This window comes from Balaenoptera acutorostrata, chromosome 2 (genome assembly GCF_949987535.1).
Source record: "Balaenoptera acutorostrata chromosome 2, mBalAcu1.1, whole genome shotgun sequence".
Classification (NCBI taxonomy): domain Eukaryota; kingdom Metazoa; phylum Chordata; class Mammalia; order Artiodactyla; family Balaenopteridae; genus Balaenoptera; species Balaenoptera acutorostrata.
The window spans coordinates 146532052-146544679 of NC_080065.1; the positions used below are offsets into that span (position 1 = coordinate 146532052).

Below are 12628 nucleotides of genomic sequence, written 5' to 3' on the forward strand. Positions count from 1 at the left end.
ATGGACCTTGAAGGTATTATGTTACGTGAAATAAGTCAGATGGAGAAAGACAAATATCGAATGATTTCAAAATAAAACAAAACAAACTCATAGATGCAGAGAACAGATTAGTGATTACCAGAAGGGAAGGAGGTTAGCAGGGGGTGGGTGAAATGGTTAAGGGGGTCAACTGTATGGTGGTCATGGATGGTACCTAAACTTGCGGTGGTGATCACTTTTCAGCACATACAAATATACTGCAAAGTATATACAAATATACTAAGTATACAAATATACTGCAAAGTTGAATTATAATACTGTATACCAGAAACATATACTACGAAGAGAGTTGAATGATCTAAATTATCTTGAATACACAAGTCCCACCTATGGGGTATTAGAAATAAGGTTTGCCCGACACCTTGTGAAGGGTCTGGCACACAGCAGGTGCTTAATGAGTGCTACCTGACCTCAGGTCCTTGTAACCTGTGTAATCTACGGCCTTTCACTCTCAGGGGCCAGCCTCAGCTTGGACAGACAGCACAGCCCAACTCACTGGCAGCTCAGTCCTCGCCTCCCCCCACGTTGTGCCCTGAAACTTGTTGCTTTCCAAGGACAGCACTCAGCCTCCCGCACCCACCCACCAAGCCAGGACCCTGTGAATTCCATCATTTTGCCAAGACTTATTGCTAATTAAGTGAACTAGGTAAGCATTAAATTAAACTAGCAGTGTTGCTGTTTCCCCTCCAGACTGAATAATTACTCATAATGAGCTTGGATAATAAGTCTCTAAATAACAGAGAGGTAACCATAATTAGGCTGAAAACTGAGAGAGAGAGAAGGAAGGGAGAAGAGTAGAAAAGAAAGAGCTGAGGGGGAAGAGAGATTGTTTATACTTTGGTAACCGATTCAAGGACAAATTCAAACACTGCAGCCAGTGTTACAGAGTCACAGATTCATGGAATAGAAGGACCTCAGAGCTCAACTAGTTTAAACTCTGTATTCCACAGATATAGAAACCAAGGCTCAGAGAGGGGAAGAAATTTGTCTAAGGTCACACAGCAGATTAATGAAGGGCTGGGCATCACTGGCTGATGGAGGCTACAGTTTCTCATTCCAGCTTATGGGGGTAAGTGGAGTAAGATGAGATGGGGTGAAGTGTCCATGTTGCTGGCATCTTGGAAAAGAGGCTTCCTCAGCCAGTAGAAGGGACAGTGGTTAAGAGCTTCGACTCTGGAGTCACATTGCCAGGGCTCAAATCCCTCTTCTACCACCTAGAAGCTGTGTCACCTTGGGGTAAGTTCATCCATTTCTCTGAGCCTCAGTTTCCTACCTTGTCAGTGGGGAAAACAACTGCACTTACCTAATAGAGTCGTCATGTTACAAATTAAATACTAGCCACTGCGACCGCGACCACCATCATCTCCGTTATCAGCACTGTCATTCTCAAGCCAGTGTGATGAAAGCGTTAGGAGTGCCCCCTCCACTCACCTGTAAGGCACATGGGCACGCTGCAGTATTTCTTGGCATCTTGTCTTGTCCATGTGTAAAATAGGCTAATAAGACCTTCCCTTCCCGGGTGACAGAGGAGTTGCAAGGGTAAAAGGTAAAAATCCACGCTAGTGGCCTCCATAAAGTTAGAGGTGCTTCACCATTTTGCTGTGCCGTTCAAGGTGCGGTAGCGACTCCCTGCTCAGTTCAGGTGCCCTTCACCCTGACCCTTGGAAATCATCTCTAGCAACCATTTCCCTCCTGCCAAGCTCATCTGGTGAAATGGGGGCTTCTCAAAGCATCTTTAAAGACTACCACTAGGTGGCGTTGCACCACACACCTGTGGCCCCCAAGGATACCAAGAGGTGTCTGTATGCTGGGGGTGGGGCAGGGGGGTGAGCAGTGAAATCCCAAGTGATTGGGCCATGGTGTGGGTGTGTGTTTCCTCTGGGGGGGGGCAATGAGGAGGCCACCAGGCTCCTCAGTCCGGCATATCTAAGTGCAAAACTGAGTCCACACTGCTTGCCCATGGTGAGACCTTGGGCCTCTCTGAACCTCAGTATCGTCTTCTGGAAAATGGTGATAATGATGTTGTCATGAGGACAAAAGAAGAGCAGGGGAAATAAGAGACCATGAGGAAAGTGTCAAGTACAGGGCGTGGAACACAGTAAGTGCTCACTAAACAGGGCCCTTCTTGGAGGTTCTACGGGCGTGACTGGGAACACACTAGGTCAGAGCTTCTAGAGCAGAGAGATGTGGCCAAACCTGGCTGTGCATGTGCATCTCCTGGGGGGTCCTATTAAAAGGATAGCCCAGGCCCCACTGCAGACCTGCGGAACAGGACACTTTGGGTACGAAGACCAGGGAGATGTCACTGTTCTGAAGTGCTCCCCAGCCAGCTGTGACCTTGGAGACCATTCCAGTCCCAACCCTCCCATTTTGCAGATGAAAAAACTGAGATCTAGAACAGGGGACTGACCGGCCCTCGTCCACACAGCTAGGGAGTAGCAGAAGGTCTGACTCCAGTATATACTGCCTGCTGTGGCTCTGGTAAGGGCAGGGCCTGAAACATTGGTCTGAGCTGGGCCAGCAGATGGCTGACCACTTGAGTTCTTTCTCCTTTAAAGCTAGAGCTGGGATGGGGGGCGGTGAAGCTCTGGGGCTCATCTGGGCCCCTCCTCAAAAGGGAGAGGGCCACTCATCTACGATATTTGTCACAGAACTCACTGCTGAATAATGATGCCCCATATTCCATGCTTTCTTATCATAAACCTGAAGTGCAGCCCAGGCTGACAGCTTTCTCACCTTACAAATGAGAAGACAAGTTCAGAGTGGAGAAGAAGCTTTTCTCAAGGTCATCTAGCTAAGAGCAGACAGACTCGCACCTTCCACCTCTCGGACTAACATTCTTGTCCGTACGCTAGAAGCTGTAAGCTTCCAGCCTAAGAACCACCTTAACCTGCAGTGTGTTTTATTGGTTTTCTATTGCATTGCAATTAAAAAAAATTTTTTTTTAAATCACGAAAAATTAGGTTTCCTAGCAAGTGCAGATTTCCAGTTTCTCTGAAAATCTGAAGTTGTGGCAACATAAGGCTTACATCCCTGAAAGGCTGTAATTAGCCAGAGCTGAACAGAAGCCACACCCCCTACAGGGGACACACTGGCTTCATCAGTCCCCATCACCTCATGCTGTCTCAGTCATCCAGCTGATTCACTCACTATGTTACCTGCCTGGTCCTGGTGGGCCTTTGGATTTGAGACGCCTGCCAAACGCTATGGCCTTTCTGCTGAAATTCGTCACAAATGGCTTCCCTGAGGAACAGAGAATGAGGTTAATGAGGTTGGTAAGATTCTTTCCCAGGAACTTGGTGCCAGGGATGACCAGAGGCAGCCCAGAGGTGGGGTCCCTCCCAGGGGATGCTCTGGGGAAGCCCCAAGCCTGGTCCCAGGTCTTCACCTTCACAGATGGGGCTGGGGGAACCCCTCCCACATCAGAGCCTGTTGGGGGCAGGCAGACGGAGCCGTAAATCACGTTAGCCTGTGGCAGCTGTGCAAAAGCTATGTTTCTATACTCTTGTCTGCTGCTGAGCACACTGAGAACCCCCTCGACCCCGTCAATCAGCAGCACGAATGCCTGGCCACTCTTCTGCGAACCCATATCCATTATTCTGTCATGTCTTCTTCACCAGGTGAGCAGGATGGCCAGCTGGAGCCTTGCACTTATTCAAAACTCGACTGAGGCATCTCAGGGCGGCGGGGCAGCTCCAGGCTGCCTGGGTTTGAACTGTGCCTCCTTCCTTCACCACACTGTCTTTAGGCAAAGAACTTCTCTGTGGCCCTGTTTTCTGATCTGTAAGGTACAGCTGCCTTGTAGGGTTACTAGGATGATTATAGGAAATAATATGAGCAAATTCCTTAGCAGAGTGCTTTATAAACAGCAAACGCTTAATAAACGTCAGCTGGGTGATTAGTGCCACGATCACCAGGCAGCTATATATTCTATTGGCTGCAGGTGGTTTAGGGCACAGCCATCAAACCCAGTAAACAAACTAACAAGATCATTCCAGATGATTTAACAGCTATGATGAAAACAAAAGGGGTAAGGAAAGAGACCTGGGGGATGCCAGAGACCTCTTTGGAAGGTGACCTTGTGGGCTGAGGTTTTTCAACCACGGCACGGCGGTCGTTTGGGACCAGTCCATCCTTTAGTGTGAGGGCTGTCCTGTGCATTGTAGGATGTTGAGCAACATTCCTGGCTTCTACCCACTGAATGCCAACCACGTCCCAATTGTGACGACCAAAAATATGTCCAGACATTGCCAAAAGTCCCCTGGAGGGCACAAATGAGCCCTGCTGAGAATCACTGATATAAGGGATTAAGAGAGAGGAGCATTCAGATGACAGAATAGATGGCTTTGGAGAGATGGACTTTGAACCCAGAGGGTATGAGGAAGTGGAACCGTAACCCTGACCCTAATCCAGGCATTTGCGATGTTTAGCCTATTTCCTTAAAGTAAATCGCTCTCACTACCTCCATAATGGGTTCTGTTTTTCTGGAGAACCCCACCCGATTCAGAGCTGGGATGTCAAGCCTCACTCACTCCTGCTGCCCAGCCCATGTCCCAGGGAGGCCCAGCTCCAGCTCCGAGGGCAGGAGCCCGTCTTGCTGTCACCCAAGCCCACAACCTCTTGGCACCAGTGTGGGTGCCCATCCCCAGAGGCTGATGTGGGAGAGGGAGGAAGGGCTGGCTGAGAGAAGGCCAGGAAGAGAACCCAGAGAGAGGCCACGAGCAGGTGATGTGTTTATTGCGGGACCACTTTTTTTAGGGGCTGGGCTGGCTGTGAGGTTCTACTGGGGGGGTGACGGCACGGACGGACGGACCCTCCCAAGCACCCAGCCCCAGACAAGACAAACACAGTAACTTGGAATCCAAACCAGTTGCACATAAATAGAAGGAGGTTGGCAAAAGAAAAAGAGAAAACAACAAATGAATGTGCACTTTCCTATCTATGCTAGTGTGACAAAGCGGCCCCGCGCCGCCCGCGTCCAGGCGCTTCTTTACTCAGCTTCCATGCTGAGGCTCCCATCTGCTCTGAAAACCGCCTTCAGATTCGACCCCTGGCAGTCCCCCTGCCAGTCTCCTAGACTGGCAACCAAGTCAAGAAAACTAAGATGGGTTCTTCTTAAAAAAAAACAAACCCAAAACCGCTTTCGTGGTTCTCTGCACCTCCCAGTCCTAGGGGGTGAATAATGTGACCTCTAACCCTAAACCAACCAAAAAATAAAACACGCTGAGCACAAGCCGTGAGTCAGAATAAAAACATATTGCACATGCTTCCAAGAGTCTTCCTGAGAGCCCTCTCACTGCAGAGACCCAAATACTGGCTTTTGATCCATCCTGTCACTGGCTGTCAGTCGTGAAACAGACCCTGCACGCCCTCAAATCCCCAAAGCCAGTTGGCATCAGGCATACATCCCACATCATGAGCCTCTGCTCTGAGCCAAACTTGAGGCCGAGGCTGGGTTTAACCTCAAGCAGGAGATGCATGCGGTGGAAGGAGGTGAGCGGTGCTGGGTTTAAATCTTTGTCTACTTTTCAACAACCTTTCTCCTCTGGGTGGTTATCGAAGTTCTACAGGTGAGCAGAGCATCCAAGATGTGGAATCTTCCGGAACCAAGAGGTCTGGAAAGTGGTTCTCCCCAACCATACGCTTTCGCAAAGGGAGCTCTGTGGTTTACCACAGGTCTGCCCCAAGCCGGGTTAAAAACCTACAGCCCTCGCGTGGGACAGGCAGTGTGGCGATCACCATCATTTTTCTCCTAAGGACTTTTCAAGTATCACAAAATCCCTGATACAGCATGTAAACAAGACATCTTACTGAACAGAAAGCTAGGTCACTTCGGGAAGCAGCAGCATGTGAAATATCTAGAAGGCTGAAGAGGGTTTTAGGTTCCACGACAAAGCAACAAGACAGCTGCCCACTGTGCCTCGGAAGGCAGACGCTCGGGCATGAACACACACACAGGCCCCTGTGGATGGAGCCAGGGGAAGAAAAGCACCCCAGAGAGCATCTACCGGGGGTCTGGAGACACATGAGGCTGCCCCCTTTTCAGTGGTGTAGCTGCCGTCGGCAAAGAATAAAGGAGTCTTTGATGCTAAAACCTGGACATGCTCGTGAACTGCTGGTCTGCATCCAGTCCCCAGTCTCCTGGCCTCTTCCCAGGTCTTTCTCGACCTGCTGGGCCCCTCTCCAGGGGGTGGCCACCGAGCCGTCCCCTTGCATCCCAGCCACACGTGGAAGACGTTTTCCAGAGCAATGCTCTTGGGTGAGGTATGTCACTGCCTGTTTTGCCCTGGGTCGGTTTTATTTAAAAAGAGCATGCACCCTCTCCGTTCAAGGGTCCTGAGGCTCTGCGGGGACAGCCTCCCAGGCGCCTCACTGGGCTGAGCTCCCTTCGTCAGCGCCCTCTTCCTCTGCCCAGATCTCCAAGGCCTCCCTGCGTGGCTAAAGGTGCCCTATCTGTCGAAACAGCCCGCAGGGAATGCATGGCTCCCGCTGAAGTAGCTGCTCCCGTAGGTGGCGGCGAGGCAGTGTCTGGGCTCAGCTGCAATGGCCATGTGCATGCTGAGGGACGCGGGCAGCGGCACGGGACACACGTCCAGGGGCTGGAGGGTGGGGTACAGGGCATGGAGGGATGAGCCGCTGCCCCCTGAGAGCAGGGTCCCCGAGTGGTGGGCCTGCAGCGAGTCCCGATAGGCCACGCACAGGTCCTGCACAGGGGTCTGGAACTGGGCCAGGGCCATCGCTGTCGGCTGGCCGAGGCCGGGGTAGGCGGGTGGCTGGAACAGCACCTGGGTGGGGGCTGGGGGCGTGCCGGGCACCATCGCCAAGGCCTGGCTCTTGACCGCGACGGCATCCTTGAGGATGTTGTCGTAAGCTCTGAAAGGAAAGCACTTGGGTGAGACTTGGGAGGTCAGAGGCTCCAGCACCAGACACCTGCCTTGCTGAGGGGGATGCCAGGAGACCCATGTGCTGTGACTGCTGGGCCTCTCCCAGCCTGGGCTCACTGCCTGAAGCACTGCCTCAGCTGTCCTCTGACTAACCTCAGGCCTCAGATCTCAGCTTGCATCTGCTTCCTACAAAAACCCTCTTCTGACCCCTCAAGACTAGCCTAGCTGTCCCCGCAGCCCCTCTGCACTGCCCCACCTTGGCGGTCAACACCGCAGGTGATAACTTCCGCTCACTACCTGGTCCCTCGTGCAGAGTTCGAGCTTCGAGAGGGAGCACCCATCTGCTTTTGCTCATCACTGCATCCCCGCGCTGGGCACAGCGCCTGCCCTGAGAGGGCAGAGCTCCCGGAGCTTAGGTGAGCACAACCTCTGCCTTCAAGGCACTTCCAGCCAGCTCCATCCTCGGCTAAGCTAGCAGATTTCAAGCAGGTTGTCCCCGGGGACCTAAGTGTCTCCATCTGAAAAGGGGGATGGAACAGGTTTTTTGCCATCTCAAAAAAAAAAAAAAAAAGCTTCCCGTAGTAAATCTTTTTGGGAAAACAAATCAATTAGAGGCTTCGGTAAGAAAGGAACAGGTGGAGGCTGCAGCAGGTCTGAGCAGGGAGCTACCCCAGAGGGACAGCCTTGCGGAAGAGGCAGGGCTGGTGGCTCAGTATCCAGGGGCGCCCATCCTCACTCAGGCTAGACCGTGTTCTCCGGCTTTGGGCACCTTCTAAAAGGCACAGATTCTAAAATAAGGGTTAGGGAGCAGGACTGATTCCAGAGGAATGGGACAAAGGCAGCTGCACCAGGAGGCTGAGAGGCGGCTCTTCAGGGGCCTGGCCCCGTGGTCAGTGGGGCCAGCATCCAGGGGATGCCATCAGCCGTTGGGTGGAAGAGAGACCAGGTGCAGCCAGGCGAGGGCTTTCTGTCCTCTCTGTCCTCCTCCCTGCAGTCACTACTGAGCTCTTTTGCTTCCGATATCAGTTTCAGGGTGTTCTATGACGCCTTTAAAAGCATCCTCTCTGAAACACTTCCTCCCCAAGATTCCCAGGACCCTTGCAAGGAGGCTGTGGCCTCTTACGTGAAGCCACTCTGGGCGTAGCTGGCTAAGAGTCAGCTTTGTGGCCATGTCTGAGAAAAGCAGCTCATAATGAGAGTGTCTCAATATAATCACCCAGAAGACTGACTGATACACTGGGTCAAAGAGCTCAGACACTCAGAAAGATGTGCACAGAGCCCTTCTTCTGCTGCACTCTTGACCTAAAAATTGCAAACCCAAAGCTACTCAAAATAGGAAGGACCAACTCCCCAAATCCCAATTCTGTCAGGAGTCACCACGGCCCACTTTCCGTGAGCCACCAGCCCACCATAAGCCTCCAGGAAATCGCCTGAAATGGCGATTATGAGCCAGTGGAACTTCAGTATTTCCGAAACACAAAGGATCAGGAGAGGAACTTACACCAGCAGGATTTCGATGCATGTGCTGAGATGTTCCAGGGAGTAGTTTGAGATCCTCTGCAGGTCTCTGGTCCAGTAGGGAGAAAGCTGAAGGCAAATCCTAGAGGCCCCAACGCAGGCTGCGGCCACCACAGAAGGCTGGAATTTGTAGAAAATATGATCTGAAAGAGAATCACGGAGAAAGAGTCAGCATCAGAAAGCCTGGTCCTGGAGTCCTGCCTTGTGCTCCCCAGGAACTGGTAGACAAATGATTAGGTCCAAGGTTGTTCACTGCTCCCACACACACACACACACACACACACACACACGATGAAAAATTAAAACAGCATGAATTTCCATTCTTGAATCTTAAAACACCTTGGCTCTCTCAGTCTGGGATTTCTTATGTCAGCCTAGAGCAGCAGTTTTCAAAATACCATCCCTGGCTTCCAGGGGCTGCAATGGGCTTGCTGATGGGCTACAAGCAGAACTGCCAAACATCTGTTCCTTCCTTTGGCTGTTAGGGGTGACCGACACACTGTTTCAAAGGCTTCTTTTTGAGGTTATGACTGAAGGCTACTTAGTAACAAAGCCTGGCCCTCAGTAGGCACTCACTAACAATCTGTTGAAAGAACTAACAAATGAATGAATGCCTGTAAGTGTTTGATATTCTTAACTAAAATTGGAACTTGACTTATGTTTACTGGGGAATCCTCCCCACCCCCCGGCTTTACTGATGTATAATTGACAAATAAAACCTGTACATATTTACGGTGTACAGCGTGATGTTTTGGTACATGTACACACTGGGAGATGATCTGAGAATTCTTAACGTCCTACTTTGATATCTGGCAACATGGCAAAGCTGGTACTACTTATGTGCAAAGGCAAACTGTTGAAATTCCCACAATTCTCATGAAGAACAGTTGGTTATCAGCGCATTATTATGCTGTCTTAAACTGTTTATGACTTTCAATGATTTCAACATTTGCCTGTTAAAGTATGAATTAGCCAGGGTGGTATGGTTACAGACACAGTCAGAGTCAGACTCCCCAGGTTCAAATTCCAGCAATGGCCTTGGGTAAGTTACTTCATGTCTTGAGTATCAACTAAGGAAACTGATTCGTAAAATGAGAATAGCACAAATGATTTTCATGTGAAGTCGCTGTGAGGTTCAAATGAGATAATGCATGCAGAGCACTAAAATAAGGTGCCTGGTATATAGTAAGTGCTCATTTAATGCTTGATATCACAATTGTTGATGTTGTTACTGATATTATTGCTATTTGGTTTGCAGTGGGTTATCACGTGGTTGTATCAACGGTATTTTCTGACCTAGTGTTGTACTTAATACCTAGATCTTTAGACACTTCAAATAAAAGTCCCCAAACAGGGTAAAAGTTTACTGCTAAAGCAGATGTAAACATAATCCTCTCTCCCACCCTACCTGTATGATGATAGCTCTTCCGGAGTGACCTACTTGTGGATTTGCATTGTGCTCCAGATTAGTGTATGAAAAACTACCAGGTGATGAGTAGACAGGCTACCAGCTGCCTGCATACAAGCTGCTGCTTCTCTTCTACACGTTACTGCTAACACACACATGGTCGAATCGTCGCTCCTTCTCTGCTGATCCCTGCCAAGTGGAGTGATCTGGTGATTTGGGTGGATGGGCCCCCATCAGCAAGGACTCCCTGGGGCAGGCCTCTCAGGGCCCCTGACCCCGGCCCCCCTGGGTGGGTGGGGAAGGGCGGACAGGCCCTGACATCAGCCCCACCTTGCAGGGTGACCTCTAGGAAGTAGTGGGCGTACTCCTTGAGGCACTCTTTGGTCTTGCGGGGGCAGGTGGTGGGCCAGCTGTGGCAGTGGTGGTCCTTCTGGCTGACGGAGGCCAGGAGGTAGTAGTCAAGGAAGTGGGCGGGTGTGGGCAGGCAGAGGTTCCAGCTGAAGGCCTCCAGCAGCAGCAGCTCCGTGCTCAACAGCTCCTTCTTGGTAAGGGAGAAGTTCTGGCTGCTCAGGATCCTCGTGCTGTTTATCTGCTCCAGCTTGGGGACGTGGTCTTCCCTATCCTCGAACTTACCTGAGGGAGAAGCAGAGGTTACTGGGACTTTTACAACACTTGCTGTAAAAGCCCACCTTAAAGTACCTGGACGGTGCTGGCAGGGAGGAGAGCAAGCCCAAAGGCACACATTCCAGATCTGTCACACCTGGGCTCAAATCCCCGGGCCATCACTTCCAGCTGTGCTGTGTGGTCATGGAAAGGTGTCTCACCCTCTCTGTGCCTCAGTTCTTTCACATGTAAAATGGAACTTATACATCCTAAAGCTTTTGTTAGATTCAATGGGAAACCTCACACCAAATGTTCAGACCAGCATGAGGATCACAGACGGTGCTCAACAGCAGTTAGCAACAGCAGCAAGGGCCTGGGGAGTAAGGTGGCCCTCCCATCTGGTCCTCACTAATTCAGCCTCAGGACTGGTCAGGGGGCCATTGTCACGGTGACCTTGCAAATCTGGCCCTGTCCCTCCAGACGTGGAAAAGTCCTTCAGTGGCTCCCCAGTGTCTTCAATACTGAGTTTAAACTCTGTCAATGGGTTCTTAGTTTGGATTCCCCCAGACACAGTTTGCTTGGGATGTGAGCCTAGGAAAGATCTGTAAGTAGGAGAAGACAGGAAAGGGACAAAAGCCAAAACGGCACTTGACCTTGAAGAGGTTTCTGCACCCCTATGTTCACTGCAGCATTATTCACGACAGCCAAGACAACCTAAGGGTCCCCTTTCAGACGAATGGATAAGAAAATATAGTATTTATATACAATGGGATATTATTCAGCCACAAAAGAAGGAAATCCTGCCATTTAGGACAACATGGATGGACCTTGAGGGCATTATGTTAAGTGAATAATGAGAGAGTCAGAGAAAGACAAATACTGTTATGATATCTCTTACATGTGGAATCTTAAAAAAACAAACTCAGATACAGAGAGCAGATTGGTGGTTGCCAGAGGTGGGGGGTGAGGGATGTGAAGATGGTCAGAAGGGACAAACGTCCAGTTATAAGATAAATTGGTCCTGGGGATGCAACGTCGGGCATACTGACTATACTTAACCATATTGCATATTTGAAAGTTGCTAAAAGAGTAGATCTTAAAAGTTCTCATTGCAAGAAAAAAAAGTCTAACTATGTGAGATTATGGATGTTAACTTATTGTGGTGATCATTTCACAATATATGCATACATCAAACCACTGTACACCTTAAACTAATGCAGTCTGCCAACTGTATCTCAATAAAACTGGAAAACAAAAAAAGTGGCGTCATGTGACTTCCAAAGCGAGGCTTTAAGAGGCCTTGCATCTTCTGCCTTTGTCCCGCCTGGAGTGCCATTCCCAGACCTCTGTGCAAGGAAGCAAGTCTAGCCTACTGGAGGTGAAGAGGCCACAAGGAGGAGAACCAAGATGCCCAGGCAACAGCCCAGCCAGCACCGACTCTCACACACGTGAATGAGGCCACCCTGGACCCTCCAGGCCAGCGGATCCTCCAGCAACTGTATGAAGGAGTCCAGGTAATACCAGCACAGGAACCACCAAGCGACCCACATCGTTGTTGTTTTAAATCACTTAGTTTTGGGGTGATTTGTTTTTCAGGAACAGACAACTGGAATACATTCATATCAATGCACAGTGGCAAAAAGATGCGAAACCCCGCAGACAGACATGTCACACAGCCTGGGAAGTACTGAAGAAACAATGACCTCATACTGGAAGGTCCTGGAAATAATCTGCAGGAAATAAATCCGCATGAAGCTAGATACAAACACACAGAAATAAAACACAAGCCTGGGGTTATCCCACTCAAGGGTCAAGGGAACCGAGGATTTCCGTAGCACTGTCCCCCTGGCAGTCATCAGTTGTGGAGGGCCCTAGTGGCAGCCTCTGCTGTGGGGGGCTCCGCAGGCAGGGGGCGTGCAGCCCCCACACCCTCACTCGGGGGAACCACGCACACCTGGCTGTAGCCTCGGCCACGGAAGTTCTCTGCAGGCACCGTGCCCTCCTTGCCTACGAGCCTTCGTCTGCACAGCCCCTCTGCCCAGAGCACCCTTCCCCATCCCCTCTTCACTCCACCAAGCTCACCCGGTCCTTCACCTCAAAGCCACTGCCCCCTGGAAACCTTCCCTGACCATGGTCCCCACGTGCTGCCCGATGCCCACATCGGATGGTGGCGGCC

At 50.6% G+C, this 12628-nt stretch overlaps 1 protein-coding gene across 3 annotated transcripts in view; it reads right to left on the reverse strand.

Moving 5' to 3' along the window:
• Positions 1 to 3257: 3257 nt before the first annotated feature.
• CCNJL (cyclin J like) overlaps positions 3258 to 12628 on the reverse strand; it is a 58746-nt gene continuing 49375 nt past the window's right edge. For 2 of the 3 annotated variants that reach the window (XM_007171440.2, XM_007171439.2), the window contains exons 4-6: positions 10180 to 10482; positions 8425 to 8584; positions 4915 to 6912 (exon numbers count right to left, since the gene is read on the reverse strand). In XM_007171440.2, coding sequence (XP_007171502.1) covers positions 6489 to 6912; positions 8425 to 8584; positions 10180 to 10482 — 887 coding nt within the window. In that variant the 3' untranslated portion in view covers positions 4915 to 6488. Of the gene's footprint in view, positions 3283 to 4914; positions 6913 to 8424; positions 8585 to 10179; positions 10483 to 12628 lie in introns of those variants that run through there. The other variant, XM_057540874.1, reaches the window with a different exon arrangement.